The sequence below is a fragment of the Magnusiomyces paraingens genome (genome assembly GCF_902498895.1).
Source record: "Magnusiomyces paraingens strain CBS 517.90 genome assembly, contig: contig1, whole genome shotgun sequence".
Lineage (NCBI taxonomy): Eukaryota > Fungi > Ascomycota > Dipodascomycetes > Dipodascales > Dipodascaceae > Magnusiomyces > Magnusiomyces paraingens.
In genome coordinates this window covers 4383583-4402827 of record NW_022474067.1, presented here as the reverse complement: position 1 = coordinate 4402827, position 19245 = coordinate 4383583, and the positions used below count along the sequence as shown (strand labels likewise).

The window sequence follows — 19245 nt, the reverse complement described above, 5'->3', positions numbered from 1 at the left end:
GGAGGGTATATAAAAGAGAGCCAGTGCCAGGTGGTTTTTATAAGAAAAAAAAAATAAATAAATAAAACTTAATCTAATTATTATTATTATTATTATTATTATTATTATTATCATTATTATTATTACTTCCTTATATTCTCATTTTAAATAAACAAGCTCTAAAGATTCCTATTATCTTTTATTAAATCAATCTATTATTATTATTTTTTTACTAGACACATATCACAATGGTTAACAGACTCTCAGGCAAGAACACCATCATTACTGGCGCTGCTGGCGGCATTGGCATCGAAACTGCTATCCAGTTTGCTATCGAGGGAGCCAATGTGCTTCTCTCTGACATTAATGAGGCTGGTCTTCAAAAGGCTGTTGAACAAGTCAAGTCCTTTTTGACACCCGAGCTCAAGGAATCTCTTAAAATCGAGTACAAGGTTGCCGATGTTTCAAATGAAGAGCAAGTCAAGGCTCTTGTGGCACACGTTGAATCTTGGGGTGGTGTTGATGTTATGTTTAATAATGCAGGTATTATGCACCCTGCTGATGATAATGTTCTCAATACTGAAAACAAGATTTGGGATCTGACACAGGCTATTAATGTCAAGGGTGTCTTTTACGGTTGCAAGTATGCCATTGGCTCTATTCTTGCTAATGGAAAAACTAAGGCTTCTATCATCAACACTGGTTCCTTTGTGGCTCTCATGGGCGCTGCTACTCCTCAAATTGCCTATACTACTTCTAAGGGTGCTGTTTTGGCCATGACCCATGAACTTGCCATTTGCTACGCCAAACAGGGAATTCGTGTCAATGCTCTTTGCCCTGGTCCTCTTAACACTCCTCTTTTACAGGAGTTTCTGGACACTGAGGATAAGAAGGTTCGCCGCACTGTTCATCTTCCCACTGGCCGTTTTGGTGAGGCCATTGAACAAGCTAAGGCTGTTGTCTTTTTGGCTTCTGATGAATCTTCCTACATTACTGGCCAGGACTTTATGGTTGATGGTGGTTTGACCAAGAGTTATGTTACTTCTTTGGGTGTTCCTCCCACTGGCCCTGAAAACATGGTTTTTGGCAAATAAATAAAAAAAAAAAAAAATTTTTTTTTTAGTAAATATAGATAGAAATTTAATGTGATTTTAATGATTCATGCAAATTCTTCTTTAGATAAAAATTAATATTGAAAGAAATGAAAGAAATAAGTTTTTTTTTTAATGATCAATTGACTTTATCTTAGTTTTCTCATGATTTTTTCCCCCTCCCCCTATCCTCTATAACGTTTTTATTATAAATTCATAGGATTATTTCAAATCAACTCATTTTGATCTCAATTAGATTGTCTTAATTTTTTTTTTTTTTTAAACATTTGATTTACTCGGGAAGACACATATCTTTTCAAGCACCGAGTATATATATACACTGATATCGACATTTTCTTGATCCCCATGTATATCCCAATTTGGGAATCAGACAGTTTGCGCAACTCCAGACGGCAAGCATGGCAACTACCACAGGCGCAATCGGCGATTAGAGATAGCGAAAGGAGAGGGGTTAAAATGTTATTGGAAACAAATAGGAAACAAAAATAAAAATAAATTTAATATATTAAATGAAATAAATTTAAATAAATAAATAAATCTACACGGGAACTCAATGTTAATTATTTATTACCCAGCCACGCCAAAACCCCGGACTTTTCTCTCTCTGGTAAAAAGGCAATGTAGTCCTTCCATCTTCTCTCTCTCTCTCCCCTTTATTTTGACGTCACTAAATAACCGCTTGCCGGATCCGGCGTGACCCGGTCCGCATGGAGATAGAATCGTCGTTGGTGTGTAACACGGAGACGGCAGTAACAGCGATAAGGTTTTCATACGAAAGACTTCAAGACAATAGTGGTGGTACTTTTATAAAATGATAAAAAATAAATAGATAAAAATAAATAGATAAAAATAAATAGATAAAAAAAATAAATAAATAAATAAAAAAAGAAAGAAAGAAAGAAAGAAAGAAAGAAAGAAAGAAAGAAAGAAAGAAAGAAAGAAAGAAATACTGGAAATACTGGAAAGACTTTTTTTTTTTTTTTTTGAATATTTTTGAATATTTTTGGTACTGGCTATTATTATAAATACAATCCATCACCCCGTTGTATTTCCCTTTTTATAAAAATCATTAATTTTTTTTTATATTTTTTTTGCTAAACTTTTTTTAACACCTTGCTCATTTTTCCTTACCCCTCTTTAAAAATTTTTTTTTTTTTCATACTTTCATACTTTTAAAGAAAAAAAAACAAATCATATAATCATGTCAGATCTTCTTTCCATGGACCAAAAAAAAGTCAAAGACCTGGTTCTTTCTCGACTGCGTGAAGATGCCTATGTCAAGGTGGCTGGTGTGGACGTTGATGGTATTTTGCGGGGGAAAATTATTTCCCGAGCAAAATTCCTCTCTGTGGTTGACGCCGGATTTGGCTTTTGCTCAGTCATTTTTGGCTGGGACATGCATGACAAAACATATGCCCACCGCTCTGCCATCTCTAATGAAGAAAATGGGTTTCGTGATATGCTGGCCATCATTGACTTGACTTCATACCGCAGAATCCCATGGGAGTCTACCAATGGCCGTTTAAGAGGTGGCTCCAATGAAATGCCCTTCTTCCTTGTCCACTTTTGCGACCCAGAAACTCATGCTCCCATTGCCCCTGATCCACGATCCCTCCTAGCCACCATGGCTTCAAGAATTGCAGACTCTTCTGCCTTTAAAGATCTGAACCCAATCGCTCCCTTTGCTGGAATGGAGTTTGAATTTTTCCAATACCGCGAAACACACGACACTATTTATCAAAAGCGTGGGTTGGGCCTAACCCCGCTGACTCCAGGCATGTTTGGATACTCGGTGGCACGATTGGGACTTAACAAGGAGTACCAACGTGAAATGCTTGATTCATGTGAAAGCTTAGGAGTCGGCCTCGAAGGTTGGCACACAGAAACTGGGCCCGGTGTATTTGAAACAGCAATTGGGTACTGTGACGCACGCAGACTGGCAGATAATGCTACTCTCTTTAAATTTGCCGCCAAAACAATTGGTGCACAATATGGAATTATGCCGTGCTTTATGGCCAAACCCCAACAGGGTCTACCGGGAAACTCGGGACATATTCACGTGTCGCTAATGGAATCGATTCAAAATGAAGATAAATCCATTACCAAACGCAACTTGTTTACCCGTACAGAACGTGATACTAATGCCGCATGGCCTGACATTGAATACCTTAGTGATATCGGTCGTCATTTCCTTGCCGGTGTGCTGGCCGGTCTCCCATGGGTAATGCCGTTGTTTGCTCCAACCATTAATTCCTACAAGCGCTTGGTGGAAAACTTTTGGGCCCCAGTTACAGTTTCTTGGGGTCTAGAGCATCGCGTGGCCAGTATTCGTTTGATTTGTGACCCTCAGTCACCCAAAAGCACACGGTTTGAGGTGCGCACGCCTGGTGCAGATGTGCAACCCCATTTGGCTTTGGCTGCCATTTACGCGCTGGGTTTGCGCGGTATTGAAGAAAAACTTGAGCTCACTATTCCTCCCATGGGTGCTGGTAAAATTGATCCCTCTCAGTTTGAGCGGCTGCCACGGTCACTCCGAGCAGCTACTGAACGGTTTATGGCCAAGGATTCGCTTGCACGCGTTGTTTTAGGTGATGACTTTGTAGATCACTATGGAGCCACTCGTTTACACGAATGCCGTGAGTGGGACGATGCTGTGACCAATTGGGAGGTGGAGCGATACATTGAGACTATATAAGAAGGATTTAAGTATTTACATTTTTTTTTATAAAAGATTAGACTGAAAAACAAAAAAAAAGGGGGCCATTTATATTTTTGATATTTTAAAATGGATCTTTGATGGAGATGTTAATATTGTAATTCATCTTTCTTAAATGCTTATTTAGAGTGGTGTGCTGGTAGGTATGAGAAATACGGTAGGGTGGCAATTTACAAGAAGGTTACTGGAAATAGCCGTTTGGTATGTGCACGGCTATACAATAAAATGGTACCTTAATAGAATGTTAGAAAAAAAAAATATGTTTTCTCAGCTTTAATAAAACAAAATTTTAATTATTTTTTTCAGTATGCTGGCCAAGCATTTTAAACAATTTGGTCCATCCATTTCAAAAAAAAAAAAAAAAAAAAAAAAAAAATGCAGGTGTGTATGTCCATATTCCTTGAAAAAAAGTATGTCATTTTTTATGGTATATTTTCATGAACGGTCCAATGATTTATCCTTACTAAGTTCCATAAGAACCAAATATACTGGCATCAATCAATACAAGGATGAAGTTTCAGATAATGCATTACAAATATATCCTTTAGTCATAGTAAAGATCTTGGTAGCTTTCCTTTAAAAAAAAAATGAATGAAATTTTTAAATATATATATATATATTTGTTTATTTTTTTTTTTTTTGACTATGATAATATTAAATGGAGGGGGTGGTAAGTTTTGTTTCTCTCAAAAAATCTTGGACCAAAAGTTTTTGACAGACTGATTTGGCGACTCTAGAAAAAAAAAAACAAAAAAAAACAAAGAAAGGAAAATGCGTCAAAAAAAAAAAAAAAAACGGTGCATAATTTGTTGAAAAAATTCAGAGACTAGCGAAGAACATATATTATGATTATTATCTATATCTATAATTATAGATATAGAAGAAATTAATAGAGGAGGCGGGCCAAGGATAGAATATATTTATGGTTAAAAGGGTCACAGAAGACACTGATGAAGAGTATGGGGGGAATCTAATAGTATATGGCCGGTCAGACTCGTTAGGTCTAGGCACTAGACCAGGCTTAGAGCTTACAGTACCAGTTGGACAGTACAATTGATATATATATATATATACATATATATATAATATTGTTAGTTAGGTGAAAATAAAGAAACAAGATCTGGTTGTGTTTTGTTTTGTTTTTTAATATTTTTTTTACCTAAAACAGAACTTCAATATTTACAAGACATGCCAGAACTCTAGCCACACTGTGAACTGTGTGATTAGGGTACCGATATAACAACAGGTAATTTAAACACTATCATTTTGGTAATACACATCACTTATAACACCAAGTTATCGACGAATTCTTGTCGAGGCCGCACTTGGATGTAATACTTTTCAGTGTAATTCGAGAAAAAAAAAAAAAAAGGATTTCATTTCCCAATTGAGCCAAAACCAATTTGCATTTAGGATTCTGATCGCTACAAGTTTTTTTTTTTTTTTTTTGATATAATATAGTTATAAAAGATCATTCATATGAATAATAATTATTTTGTGGAGAATCGGTTGAGTTACATTGTTGATTATTTAAAAAAAAAATATTAGATCAAGGACCAAGTAGCGATCTGAATCCAAAATGAAGGATGGTGTTGGCTCAATTGGGAAATGAAATCTTTTTTTTTTTTTTTTTTTTTTTTCAAAATATGATCGATATGTACATATTTTTTTTCCTATTAAAGGTATGTAGGTAAATAAGTTTGTATGTATGCAGTAAAATTGGTCGTTGGTTAACTGGGATATTTTGATAGCTCTTTGTGATGATCAATGAAAAGGGCTTTTTAAAACTCAATATCCACTTTTAAAAAAAAAAAAAACCAATCATAAAAACCTTTTATTTCAATATGATTTGTTTTCATTATAATAACTAAGATGAAATGTTGGTGAATAGTAGTTTTCATTCAGAAAAACGTGTTTTGTTTTATTTCCATTTAAAACTATCATGATAGTTTTATTGAAAAATCAAAAATAGCCTATCTCACATAATTATGTAATATTTAATGAAAAAAATAATAATAACAAAATATATAAATAAATAAATAAATAAATAAATAATAATAATAACAACAAAATAAGTAAATAAATAAATAACAACATATATAGTAGAGGTCAAGAAAACAATATAATGTCACTGTATTTCCTCCTTTTTTTTTCTTTTTATTTTTTTCTTTTCAATCCTCTCCTACTGAATATCTATTCTCTAAAAAAATCTTTACACAATGGCTGACTTGCAATCCATGGACACTGAAGCTCTTAGAGCCTATTTCTTAAACGAACTGCGTGACGATCCCTACATCAAGGTTGCAGCTCTTGACAATGACGGCTTGCTACGCGGCAAAACTTTTTCTCAAAAAAGGTTTTTTTCGATCATTTCCAAAGAAAATGACCAATTTGGAATGTGCTCGGCAATCTATGGATTAGATTCGCATGATCATGTTTACGAAGACCAGCCTTTAACTGAACTTTTTAATCAAGGGTTCCCTGATTCTCATGCAGTCATTGATTTCAAGTCCTTTAGAAGAATCCCTTGGGAGTACTCCGAAAGTGAAAACATTGAAGATCTTATAAACGACAAACCTCCCGTAAAGAAAAACATGCCTCTTTTTTTGGCCAAAATGTTGCATCCAAAAACTCGTGAACCAATGGTACCAGACCCACGCACGTTGATTGACACAATTGCCAAACGAATTGCTACTTCTACAGCTTTTACATGTTCCAATTCGTCAGTAGTGGCCCCATACGCAGGCATTGAAATTGAAATCTTACATTACCTCGAAACCCACAAGTCATTGGTCTCCAAAAACTTTGTCAACTTGGAACCATTGACCCACGGTAAACATGCCTTCTCCTTAACACGCATGGGACTCAACTTGGACTACCAGCGTGAACTACTCAAGGCCGCAAAGAAGTTGCGGGTAGGGATCGAGGCATGGCACACCGAGTCTGGGCCAGGCGTTTACGAGGCTGCACTTGGGTACTGTGATGCACGCGAGCTTTCCGACAATATGGCCATGTTCAAGTTGGCTGCCAAAACTGTGGGTGCACAGTATGGAATTATCCCCTGTTTCATGGCCAAGCCTGACCAGAAACATGCTGGAAACTCTGGTCACATGCACATTTCCCTTATGGAAGTTATTACCAATTCCAGTGACGGATCCAAGAGCCTTCATAACTTGTTTGGGCGCTCAGAACGTGACACTTTGGCAGCATGGCCCGATATTGAGTACTTGAGCGATACGGGGCGTCATTTTCTGGCAGGTATTTTGGCCGGGCTTCCATGGGTAACGCCCCTTCTTTTGCCTACTATTAATTCGTACAAACGACTGGTTGCCGAGTTTTGGGCTCCTGTATCAGTTTCGTGGGGGTGGCAGAGTCGCTCGGCTAGTATTCGGTTGGTAATTGATCCAGAGGCCCCTCAAAGTACTCGATTCGAGGTCCGGACTCCTGGCGCAGATGTGGTCCCACATTTGGCGCTTTCTGCACTGTTTGCACTCGGCTTATATGGTATTGAGCAAAAACTGGAGCTTACTATTCCACCAATCAAGGATAATGATCATACTCCGTTTGAAATGCTTCCTCGTACTTTACACAGTGCAACTGAACGCTTTGAGGCCAAAAACTCTTTAGCGCGGGTGGTTTTGGGAGATGAGTTTGTGGACCATTACGCGAAAACTCGTTGGAATGAGTGTAAGCTTTGGGACGACGCCGTCACAAATTGGGAAATTGAACGGTACATGGAGATTATATAGAAAGATTTAATTAAACCTTTTAAAAACATAAACTGTCATTTGTAGATTAAAAGAAAATCTAAAAAAAAAAAAAAAAAAAACGTCATTTTCTTTTTTTCTATTTCGTCTTCTCCTGAACTTCACGCATGGTATTCATAACAAGCTCGTTAAACTTGGCTGGGTTATCAAGGTAAATATGATGGCCTGCATTTTCCACAATATGGAGAGGTGGTCTAGCAGCAACGCCACGAGCACGACGGATATTGGAAATGGCCTCAATACCACCAGAAACATCCATCCAATCGTTTGCACCGTAGATCCATTCCGTGTCGCAGGGAATGTCTGCCGCGCGCTCCGCCAGCGGCCACCGAGCGTGCGCGCCAGGCGCAAGAAGGTAGTTGAGCGCGTACTCGCCAGACCCGGGAGCATTAAAGATGGTATAAACGTAACGGTGAAGAGCTGCAGCCTCACTCTTGGGGAGCTTAGCAAAACGGCGGGCAGTCCATCCAGAAACAAAGCGAGGGCCAAGAGGTCCCGTATTGCGAATAAGAGAAAAGGGCGATACATGTTGTTCCCACAAAAAGTTAAACCAAGCGGGTATTTCGACCGAAGTTTTAGGGACGGTTGTATCGATTTCGCCGAGCTTGCGACGTTCAATAGCTTGGATAGAATAGCGGGAGCGGGGGACACCAGCGGGGGAAACTAGGACCAGTTTGTTAATACGGCCAGGGTACTTTTGAGAATAAGCAGAAGAAAGGTAACCACCCATGGAGTGGGCGACCATGGTGAAGGTGTCAATGTTGCGACGCTTGCGCCAGTCCTCAAGAGCATCAATAAAAAAGTCTTCAGTTTCGTGGATTTTTTCATAAGGGTTCTTTGCATTAACAACAAACTTTGGGCGAGCAGAGCGGCCATAACCCAAAAGGTCGAGGGCATGGATACGCCAGTTGTCGCCAAAAGCCGAGATTTCGTCAAAGTTGCGGTAGTAGAAAGCGAGGCCGGCACCGTAACCATGGAGCATGACAAGCTCATGGTTACCTGGTTTGCCAGCCTCGAACTTGTGTGGGGTAATTTCAAACTCATTGATCCAAAGGTCATGTGAGGAATAAGATGGATTATTTGGGAGCTTGACGGGTACTTGAAGGGATCTTGCACTGCGGGTAGCGTCAGGGGTAGGGAAAAAGGGTAGATGCGAGAGCACGGCTTCCTCACTCTCCCTGAGCTTTGAGCGGTTGGTCCATTGCTCATAAGACTCAGAAAGGGGGAGGGGGAAGGTGTTTGAAAAGATGCGAGAGAGAGGGATGCCAGTTGGTGGGGTAGGAGGACGGTAATTTTTAACGTCGTGATGGGCGTGTTCCGTAGGTTCCCGAATAGAGGAAGAGGGAGAGGAAGATGGGGAAGAAGAAGAAGAAGAAGAAGAAGAAGAAGAAGATGGTTGGTTGATGCCTGCCAGAGACACGGGGACTATTTTAGCACAAGCATCTTGAACAGAAGAACGCAAGTCTTCAAGGGCTTGTTTTGTTCTTTGGGCAGTTGCAGTGGTAGTAGTAACGTTTGGTTTTTGGGTTGTATCTTTTCTAATTGACGACGACGAAAAAGCCCTAGCAGGGAAAGCAGAGTATCTATTTGAGCATGAGCAATAAGTGGAGGATGAAGGAGAAACTGAACAAGTAGAAGAAGATGTGAATGCTGTAACTGCAGGAGTTGAAGTGGCCAAAAGAGCCGAAGAAGCTGCTGAAAAAAGCAGCGGAAGCTCAATGATTCTGGATATTTTGGGCGACTTTTTATGAAGAAGGTATTAAAAAAAAAAAAAAAAAAAAAAAAAAGCAAAAATAGTTGTAGACCAGACAGACAAAAAAAAAATATGTAAGAAGAACAAATCTCTGGAATACAGCTAAAGAGATGATGATATTTTTTGAGTTGTTGGTGTTGTTGTTGTTGTAAATATTCTAAGGTTTTGATATATTGGATGTTTGAAATACGAGAAAAGAAGAAAAAAAAGAAGAAAAAAAAAAAAAAAGTTGAAAATTTCTAGCGGATCTGCGACGGCTTTTAAATGTTGTTGTTGTGTTTGTTTGTTTGTTTGTTTGTTTGTTCCTTCCCTCCCTTTCTCCCCTCCTCGTTTTGTTGGCATGAAAATTTCATGGAAACTTTATATAATGACTCAGTTTTTATGTAATAAACATGTGATTGAGCCTCAGTTTATTTAATTTCCATATTAGGAAAAATGGTACGAAGAAACCTCCATTTTATAAAAAAAAAAAAAAAAATGGGTTATTTTACATTTTCATTTTCATTTTCATTTTCATTTTAATTTAAATTTAAATTTAAACTGACATTTACAAAAAAAAAATATTGAAAAATATCTTCTTTTTTTTTTTTTTCTTCTTCTTCTTCTTCTTCTTCTTCTTCTTCTTCATATTCACCATGGCGTACAAAATAAATAAATAAATATAAATTAATAAATTAATACTTTCTTTTCTTTGGTTGCTTTTTTTTTTTTTTTTTTTAAAAAAGAAAAGTAATAATGATATATATGCCACAGCCTGGTGTCACGTTTTCTTATTATCGGAAAAACCCATAAAAAGGGGAGAAAACTTTTAATTTGCCGATGGCAACTTTTAAGGCTCAACAACAATAACAACTAACTTGCAAGACCAAAAAAAAAAAAGACAAGATAAAATGAAATGAAATAAAATGACAAGCCCATAAAGATTTGGCCACGGGGACGCCGTCATTTGGTCGCGTGGGGTTGTTGTGTTGATCTGTTAAGCTGGGAAGTATATGCGCCACACACGCTTTTATTTATTTTGATTTGTTCTATGAGATGCGGGGAATGCTCCCATGTGGTCTTTTGTTTAACATTACTTGTAAACGGTTTACATATATACATCAAATTAGAAACAATACTTTCGATACAACATACAAAACTATTATCAACTATATATATATATATATTTATATAGTTATAACTCATCAAATTCAATAATTGGCTTATAAACCATTGATAAAATCTTTACGGAACCTCGGCATCTTCTTCAATCAGTGCAACAGTTTGTTTCTTTTTAACTTGATAAAGTTTATTTACTGTGAGTGATAGTAACATCTATATATATAGATATATTGATATATCTATATAAAGTTATTTCAAATACACTTTTTTAAAAAAAAAAATTAATAAAAAAAATATATATATAAGCAAAAAAATATAAATTGTTAAAAGTATAAAATAAAATAAAATAAAATAAAATAAAAAATAAAAGGAAAAAAGGAGCTTGTACTATCCTTAATATACATCTCATCAAACACGTTTTTCAAACTACTACAAACACATGTCTCCATCATCTCTTCTTCATTCAGCTGCAGCTTCTGTAGGAGACCAGCGCCGTCGCTTAACCTTATGCTCCAAATCAGCATCAGTATCTTGGTCATGAACATGTCCTTCTTCCTCTTCTTCTTCCTCTCCTTCCTCTTCCTCGGCCACTTCATCTTCTCCAGCTTCTGCTTCAGCTTCTGCTCCTGCCCCTGCTCCTGCCTCTGCTCCTGCCTCTTCACTGCCTCCTCCTCCGCCTCTTTCACCTCCTACCTCCTCTTGTTCTCCTTCCTCTTCCACCGGCACAATCCCCCCAACATCCTCTTCTTCGCCCTCTTCACCTTCTATATGCTCACCAGTATACACCTGGTCCAGCTGGCGTGCAACATACGCGTCTATGATATCATCTGCTTTACCATTTGCTGTGGCAGGCAATTCTTCTTCCGTAGATTGCCACAAATGTTCTGTCGCCGCCTTTGCCGTCTCCACCGTCGCGGCAGTGTCAACAGTCTCATTAATCGCCACATCTGTAGTAGAAGAAGTAGTTGTGGCATCAGGATTAATAGATGCATTTGCAGTATTTGCAGTATGAGCAGCATTTGCAACATTAGCAACACTACCCTCATTCACTTTTCCATCCCCTTTGGACGACGAGGACGACTGTTGTCTTTGTTGTGATATTGATGACGGTAATGTAGGCGAAGATGTTTCGGTTGCTAATTGATTCAAATGTGTTGCATACAAGGCGAAAAACTCCTCAGCCATGCGAGCTTGTGTCACATTCATGTCTTGATTAAAACACGCGCGCAGGTCTGCTGCTCCACCACGATGAATAAGATGAGCAGCCAAATTCCCAGCTTGATTTTTTGAAAGAGATTTGCTGTGACAAATGGCTTCGGCAAGAGAAACCTTTTGAATTTTCCGCACATTAGGAGTCACCGGGGTTGCTAATCTTGAAGGTAGCTTATTGGCATGGCTAATGGTGGCTGTTGTGGTGGTTGTGGTAGTGGAAGCAGTAATAGGATTAATAGTGGTAAGAGGGTTGATGGTAGCTGTCGTAGTGGTAGCTGTAGTGAGAGGTGTTGGGGTGGCTGTTATAATGTGGCTATTGTTACTAGTGTTGAGGAGATTATGATTTTGGTTATGGTTAAGGTTATTACTGGAAATGTTACTTGTGTTATTGTTAATGATACCATTATTAGCGTTATTATTACTGTTATTATTACTGTTGCTGTTATTGTTATTGTTAATTGCAGCAATAGAACCTCGAGAAACTGCAGGGCTTCTATTCAAAGGACTTTTCACACGCGACCCAATGGATCTAGGTGTCGCCAACAATTGAGTCTTTGTATCTTCTTCTCCCTCTCCTTCTTCTTCATCATCTTCTTCCCCTTCATCTTCATCTTCTTGTTCATGGTGCTGTTGTTCTGCTTGTTGGCTTGCTCTGTCTTCTACTGAACCCTCTTCATATTCTCCTTCTTCACCTTCTTCTTCACCTTCTTCACCCTCTTCTTCATCCCCTTCATCCCCTTCATCTCCTTCTTCATCATAACCTTCAGTACCTGGTTCACCCTTTTTGGAATACATTCCACGGCCACACTTTGCAATTCGGCGAAACAATTCGTAATATGGAAACGGTTTAAACGCGCGTGTTCCAGGGTGTTCATGGCGATACTTTTCCACCGTTTCCATGCGGCCCACGACGCGTCCTCGTGAAAAAACAAACGATTCAGGTCGCTCTCCAATTGCTGCGCAAATGTCGGCATAAGTTCGCTTGTTATTGTTGTACATATTTTTAACCAACTGCACGTCTGCACCACCACTTTGGCCTTCAGCAGCCAACGCGGTGTTGGCAGCAACAAGAACGCGGTGCCATCCAATGGGGTCTAGACGACGCAATCGGCGGCGCTCGAGATCCTGGGCCATAGACTGGAACACTGCTGTTAACACGCGCTCACTAAAATTGGGTCGGCGCGTACTATGTGGGAGATGGGGTAACGGAGTCGCAGCCAAAGACTGTTGTTGTGGAGGAGGAAGTGGAGGTTGTCTTGACTGTGAGACAATTGGCAAAGGTGGCCTAGTGTCAATGTCCTTATCATTGACTGTGACATTGACATTGACATCGGCACCTGGCAATTGTTTTTGTGTGTTTAATTGTTGAAGTTTTTTTTGTTTTTGTTCCATTCTTTTTTTTTTTTTAACAAAAATATTAATTAATTGAATGACTTAAAGCCATTCCCGTGTTTGAATGGAAAGAATCTATAATATATATATTTATATATATATATATTTAATAACAATAATAATTAAAAAAAAAAAAATTGTTAGTGAAATGTTTCCACAGGTGATGATAATATTTTAAAATAAATATATAAAAGAAGAAAGAAAAGAAAGAAAGGAAAGAAAGGAAAAATAAAATAAAATAAAATAAAATAAAATAATTAAAAAAAAAAAAAATTTAATAAGAAAAAAAAAAAAAAAAAATGGGAAAGTGGAGTGTGCGCGCGCCAATTAGACTTTTTAAGTTAACTTTTTTTTTTTGCTATTTATAGTTAACTTGACGGAGATTACAAAGAAATTTGAAAGCAACTACGAGTTTAATAAATTTGGTCATTTCAAACTGAAACAAGAAATTTTTTTTTTTTTTTTTATTTTTTACTTTATTTTAATCTAAAATTTCACGCAGTTATTTTATTTTATTTGATTTAATTTAATTTGATTTATTAGTATTATTATTATTATTATTATTATTATTAAAAAATTTAAAATTATATTTTCTCTGAAAAACTGTAACTGTCTTTAAAGTTAGAAGATTCTGTGCACCGTATGGTGTTTGTTTAGTTAGACTAGTCCATGTTCATACATAAACACCAGCTCAGCAAAAAAAAAAAAAATAAATAAATAAATAAATAAATAAATAAAAAATACTAAGTAAATAAATATTCACGTGATATTAATCTATTATATAATCATTATATAATATAACTACTATGATTTTTTTTTTTTTTTTTTTTCTTTGGACTGCTCTTATATTTTTTTTATTATTAGCCTACAAAGCCCTTTAAAAAAAAAAAATAAAAATAAAAATAAAAATAAAAATAAAAATAAAATAAAAGAAATCTGCCTGCCTACCTGTCTGCCTCTCAGCCTACCTCTCAGCCTGACAGCTTGTCTACCTACTAAACTTAACCTGCCTTACCCACACAATCACTATGTCGGATCTACAACGAAATTTCTTTCGTAGAAAGATTCAAGATCGCGAAAACCAACTCCAGCGAATGGGTCTGACGCCTTTTGCAGAGGAAGAAGAAGAAGAAAATGAAAATAAAAACAATGAAACTATAAAATCTTCAACCCCTAAAGATTCAGACTTTCTTGATGACCTGCCTAAACCACCGTAAGTTCAATGTTGTTTGTGTTTGTATATATACAAAATACTAAATTAGCCCTTACACATACAAACAGTCCAGTTTATATATAAAACTAACAAAAAAAAAAAAAAAAAAAAAAAAACAGACCTATCCGAATTCCATCAGAACTCAGCCCTAAACCAATTCAAGGTATTGCAACTAGCAGTCCTGGATCACTGTTTGGGTCTCCGCATGGATCCACTACTCCTCGTTCAAGCAAATATAAACCCCGCGACTGGGCCGATGGGTACTTTGATGAGCGGTTTACCATCAGCGTGCATCGCGCAGATAAGCAAATTGACTTTACCGTTTACTTCACTGCACCCTCGGACCCGCTGAAAATGCCTGCATTTGTGTTCCACCATGGTGCAGGTTCTTCAGCATTGTCTTTTGCCTGTGCGGCCCGCGACATTAAACAAACTTTTAAAGCTCATGGTGCTGCAACACCATCAGCAGCTAACAACTTGGGAGGAGCAATTCCTAGTATCGATGGTGCAGAGGGACAGTCTCAGGTTGGTCCAATCTCTTCAGCCTTTGGTGGTGTCTCGACATCCTTGGCTCCAAAACCTTTATCACAAACTGCTACCATCTCTTCATCCCCTGGTGGGATTGTTCCTGGAATGGGCATTGGCTCATTGTCAGCAGTTGCTCCACTCCCCGTGGGCCCATCCTCGAAACCCCAATATAAACAATCTTCATATTCAGCAGCACCTATGATGACTCCAATCATGTCTGGAATGATTCCATTGCCCGGGTCTGGAATCCCGGCAACAGTGTATCCTGGATCTCCAACAGCAGTTGCTCAACCACCACCGCCTCCTGGAGTAGCAAATACCGGAATTGAAACTACAATACCCGAAATATTACAAAATGAAGAAACTACTGAAAATGAAAAGAAAGAAACTGTTGTGGAGGATGGCGAAACACCTTGTGTTTTTGCATTTGATGCACGATACCATGGCTCTACCAAGGTTTACAATGTAAGTGAGACTGGAGATCTTGTAGAAGAACCTTTTGAAGAAATGGACATGTCTCTGGAAACTCTTACAAGAGATATGATTGATGTAATCAACAAGGTGTACGAAACAAAGGGTTGGGGCAAGAAAGAAGACGAGAGCACCCCTAACCCATCCCTTATTCTTGTGGGTCACTCACTTGGAGGATCTGTTGTGACCTCGGTAGCCACAGAATCCGCGGGAAATATCCAAAAACTAAAAAAGAAGAAGGAAGAAACAGGTGAAGAAACAGGTGAAGAAACTACAGAGGAGGACTTGCCACACCTGCCTGGGTCAGTTTCTGGGGTTGCTGTTCTAGATGTTGTTGAAGGCACTGCGATTGAATCCTTACAAACCATGAATATGATTCTCGACTCGCGGCCTCTTACATTCCCATCAATTGAAAGGGGTATTGAGTGGCATTTGCGCTCCAAAGCCTTGCGCAACCCTGAAAGTGCCTGCATTTCAGTCCCATGTCTTTTAAGACCCCAACCAGAACACTCAGTTTCCAAAATTAGTTCTTCTTCTTCTTCTTCTTCTTCTTCTACCACGGGCTACCCATCCTGGTCAGTCTTACCCAATCTCGGCGGGAAGGGTGGGACAGCTGTGGCTGGCGGACGTTGGGAATGGGTCACGAATTTGCGTGCAACAGAACCGTTTTGGCGAGGATGGTTCACTGGGCTTTCGGCACGGTTCTTACGTGTCCCCGCTGCAAGACTACTGGTTCTTGCAGGAACTGATAGGTTGGACAAGGACCTAATGATTGGCCAGATGCAGGGTAAATACCAATTGGTAGTGTTTCAAGAAGCTGGTCATTTCATTCAAGAAGATGTACCATATAAAACAGCCCATTTATTCTACGACTTTTATCTGCGAAATGTGCGTTCTCAAAGTATTGTTCCTGTATTTGGGTCATTCCGTAAAGATTAATATATATATATATATATATATATATATTTATAAATTAATTATATATTAATCCTGTTTAGTTTCAGAGTACCGTTTAACCACTTCATCAATTTTTTTGGCAGCCCAGGGGAATCCAGGCAAAATAAGAAACGGGCGCAAATCAAATCGATTATCATCAGGAGAATACTGTTCTGCATGATAAGCTGGAGTGATTGTTGTCATTTTATGACGGTTAATTGCGTAAAAGTAAAAAAAGCGCTTGACTTTGACTGCAATTTCAGCAGGTGTCAAGCGCGGGCTCCACTCGTGTAATAAACTCAAAAACATGCTATAGGGTCCACACTTTTTGACCTTGCGTAACCGGCCAAAAACGCTAAGTTCATCATATGTCATTCCCATATCGGCTTCATCGCTTTGGACATAGTCCTCGGTGATGGGCTCAAGCTCGGCTGTGGGTGTTGCAGTCAAGAACTCATTTAGAATTGGAAGTTCAAAAGCATCACGCGCATAGGCAATAAATTTTTTAAGATCGTGTTTAGAAATGCCACCAATGGGGTTAATATCAGCACTACTGCAATCATACTTGGTCAGATAACCTCGCAACGACTCGTCAACATTGGCTGACCCAAGAACAAGAAGACCACCGGGAGCATTACCACCGAATCGGACCCAGGGGAGAAGTTGCGCAAACATGTATGCAAGCACCATTCGAATGCGAGCCTGGATATTTTGAAGTGCCAAGTTTTCTGTGGGTGTGCCACCAAACATTTTAAACTTGGGGGTGTGCCCTGTGACAGTGGTAAAAAGTACACGAATGGCAGTTGTGACTGTGTCAATGTTAAAGTTAACATGATATGAACCAATTGCCTTGGCAAGATCGCGCGCACGGTCGCGAGTTTCTTGTGACGAGTTTTCAGAGCCCATGTAGCAGGTATGGAAAATGCGAGCACAAAACTCATTGGGATCTGTAGGCAAGTAGTCAGGCTCATTATCTTCAGAAACACGGGCAAGTCTGCGAGCATCTGCAATTACCTGTTGGTTCCCCTCTTTTGCTTCTTTGGCAACCAGGCGGCACATGGAGTGCACAATGACGGAGGTTGCACATGAGTCGATACCACCGGAAAGAGGAATAAAAAAGCCTGCAGCACGACACCGTCTGAGGTAGTCCCAAAGCCAGCATGCGGGGCCAAGAGCGATTTCTTCTTCTGGAGAGTGGTATCGGATTGGTCTTGTTGGTGTAGGAACAATTGTTGGGTCGTAATCAAGGTTAGTTCCATCGGAAAAGGCAGAGTACTTGACCACAGTATTAAGCGAGGCTTCTGGGGTATTTTGGGATTGCATGCCAAAAGAGGGGGAAGAGCGGTGAGAACGAACCGTGTCAAGATCCACCGTGGCAACAATAGTTTCAACATCCTTAAGGCCGAATTGAGCGGCCTGGGCTACAACCTCTCCATTGACAATGATGAGTGCGCAGCCATCATAGTAAAGACGGTCGCCGTCGCAGCCACGTTGGTTGGAGTAAAGGTAAACACCTCCACATTTTTTGGTTGCCTCTGTAATAAGTTCCAAACGAGTGTTAAGTTTACGTAATTCGTGATGGGATCCGGAAGAGTTTGTAAAGATTTCTACACCACCCAGGGCCATTTTGATGTGGGGGGAGTTTGGGGTGAAGAGTTCTTCACAAGTTTCAAAGCCAAAGTAGGTGAAGTTTGAACGGAGGCAAACATCGCCAAAGGGGACAGTTGTTTGTTTTGTCACATCACGGATGGCTCTAGGCAAAAAGTAATCTTCGGACTGATTAAGGCCACGCCAGGGAGTAAAGTAGCGGAGTTCACGGTAGTTGCCATCATTGGCCATCCAGAGTTTAGGTCTGATGAGAAGAATCTCCTTGTTGTAAGCAACCACTCGGCAATTGTAACGGATATTTTTATGGTAGACAGGCATACCAACATCAATGAGCATGTCTTGAGCCTCTGGAGATGTTAGGATGTCACGGTAGACTTCCCAGGCATGCATGTAAAGATCAGGCTCAAGAAAGTGATCCAAGCAGCCATAGCCTGTGATTTCAAGTTCAGGGCCAGTACGGAAAATGGCACCTTGAGCCTTAGCCTGGCGGATAGACTCAATAATGCGGTCACGATTACCCTCAAAGTCGAGGGCCCATTGGTTAAGGTTACAGGTGGCTAGAGTGACTAGGTGGACCATTTGTTATTGATGGGGGGATATGATAGGGATGGATAGATAAGAAAGATCCTTGTTGGTGATGTGGAGAAAAATGAGGAGCGTTTTATTTTTTTATTTTTTTTTTTTTTTGTAACTTGGTGTGTATGGGGGTCCCGTGATCTAAGTGGTTAGGGTTATAGTGATTCACCTTTAACTACAAACTCAACAAGTGACAAGGATGAAGGGATGTAAAATTAAAGTTGACAATATAGATGATACAGATAATACAGATAAAAAAAAATTACAATTTATTATTTGTAAGCAAAAAAAGAAGCACGAAAAAAAGAAAATCTATATAGATTAATATGTATTTGAGGAAGTATGTGGAAGATGAGGAGGAATTGGTTGATGAATTGCTAAAAGTTGAGGCCTGTTTCAATGACTCATTTCAGAGCGTCATTTGATTCTTTTCAGATGAGGTAATGAGAAAGTTCAAAATAGTATTTGATTTTTGGTAGTACTGTTTTTTTTTTTTTTTAAAAAAAACTCAAAAAATATATATATATATATATATATATAAGAAATACTACAATAATGAGAAATCTTTTAACTCAGAAAGGACCCAGAGAAAGATTGTGTAAGGAAATTATGTTAAAGTCAAAGTAGATTGGGTTGTATATACAGTATTTCTAAGGCTTAAGAGATTATTAAAGAGAAAAAATCAAGTTTATCTAAAGATTAAAGATTAAATAGTATGAACTGTTAAAATCAGGATATATGTAAGTAGATTATTTCCTTTAAATCAATAAATAACTTTTAATTTTAACTAATTCCACTTATATTCAGTAACCGACTCCAGGACCCTTATAAAATGATTATTTAATTTAATTTAATTTAATTTAATTTTCTTTGAGGCAAAT

The 19245-nt window shown here is 38.6% G+C and overlaps 7 protein-coding genes across 7 annotated transcripts; 4 read left to right on the top strand and 3 right to left on the bottom strand.

The window, feature by feature from the left end:
• Positions 1-227: 227 nt before the first annotated feature.
• Positions 228-1073, top strand: SAPINGB_P001324 (uncharacterized protein; the record flags this gene model as incomplete). Its single annotated transcript, XM_031996047.1, has 1 exon — positions 228-1073. The coding sequence occupies one exon, from the start codon at positions 228-230 to the stop codon at positions 1071-1073; it is 846 nt and encodes a 281-aa protein (XP_031851938.1).
• A 1219-nt stretch (positions 1074-2292) lies between these two features.
• On the top strand, positions 2293-3786 carry SAPINGB_P001323 (uncharacterized protein; the record flags this gene model as incomplete). Its single annotated transcript, XM_031996046.1, has 1 exon — positions 2293-3786. The coding sequence occupies one exon, from the start codon at positions 2293-2295 to the stop codon at positions 3784-3786; it is 1494 nt and encodes a 497-aa protein (XP_031851937.1).
• Positions 3787-6026: 2240 nt separating this feature from the next.
• Positions 6027-7556, top strand: SAPINGB_P001322 (uncharacterized protein; the record flags this gene model as incomplete). The annotated part of the gene is made up of 1 exon (XM_031996045.1): positions 6027-7556. One exon carries the CDS (start codon positions 6027-6029, stop codon positions 7554-7556), a length of 1530 nt encoding a protein of 509 aa, XP_031851936.1.
• Positions 7557-7653: 97 nt separating this feature from the next.
• On the bottom strand, positions 7654-10641 carry SAPINGB_P001321 (uncharacterized protein; the record flags this gene model as incomplete). Its single annotated transcript, XM_031996044.1, has 2 exons — positions 7654-9315; positions 10561-10641. The coding sequence occupies 2 exons, from the start codon at positions 10639-10641 to the stop codon at positions 7654-7656; spliced, it is 1743 nt and encodes a 580-aa protein (XP_031851935.1).
• Positions 10642-10887: 246 nt separating this feature from the next.
• On the bottom strand, positions 10888-13032 carry SAPINGB_P001320 (uncharacterized protein; the record flags this gene model as incomplete). Its single annotated transcript, XM_031996043.1, has 1 exon — positions 10888-13032. The coding sequence occupies one exon, from the start codon at positions 13030-13032 to the stop codon at positions 10888-10890; it is 2145 nt and encodes a 714-aa protein (XP_031851934.1).
• A 1028-nt stretch (positions 13033-14060) lies between these two features.
• Positions 14061-16183, top strand: SAPINGB_P001319 (uncharacterized protein; the record flags this gene model as incomplete). Its single annotated transcript, XM_031996042.1, has 2 exons — positions 14061-14245; positions 14365-16183. 2 exons carry the CDS (start codon positions 14061-14063, stop codon positions 16181-16183), a joined length of 2004 nt encoding a protein of 667 aa, XP_031851933.1.
• A 45-nt stretch (positions 16184-16228) lies between these two features.
• On the bottom strand, positions 16229-18367 carry SAPINGB_P001318 (uncharacterized protein; the record flags this gene model as incomplete). Its single annotated transcript, XM_031996041.1, has 1 exon — positions 16229-18367. One exon carries the CDS (start codon positions 18365-18367, stop codon positions 16229-16231), a length of 2139 nt encoding a protein of 712 aa, XP_031851932.1.
• Between the last annotated feature and the right edge of the window lie 878 nt (positions 18368-19245).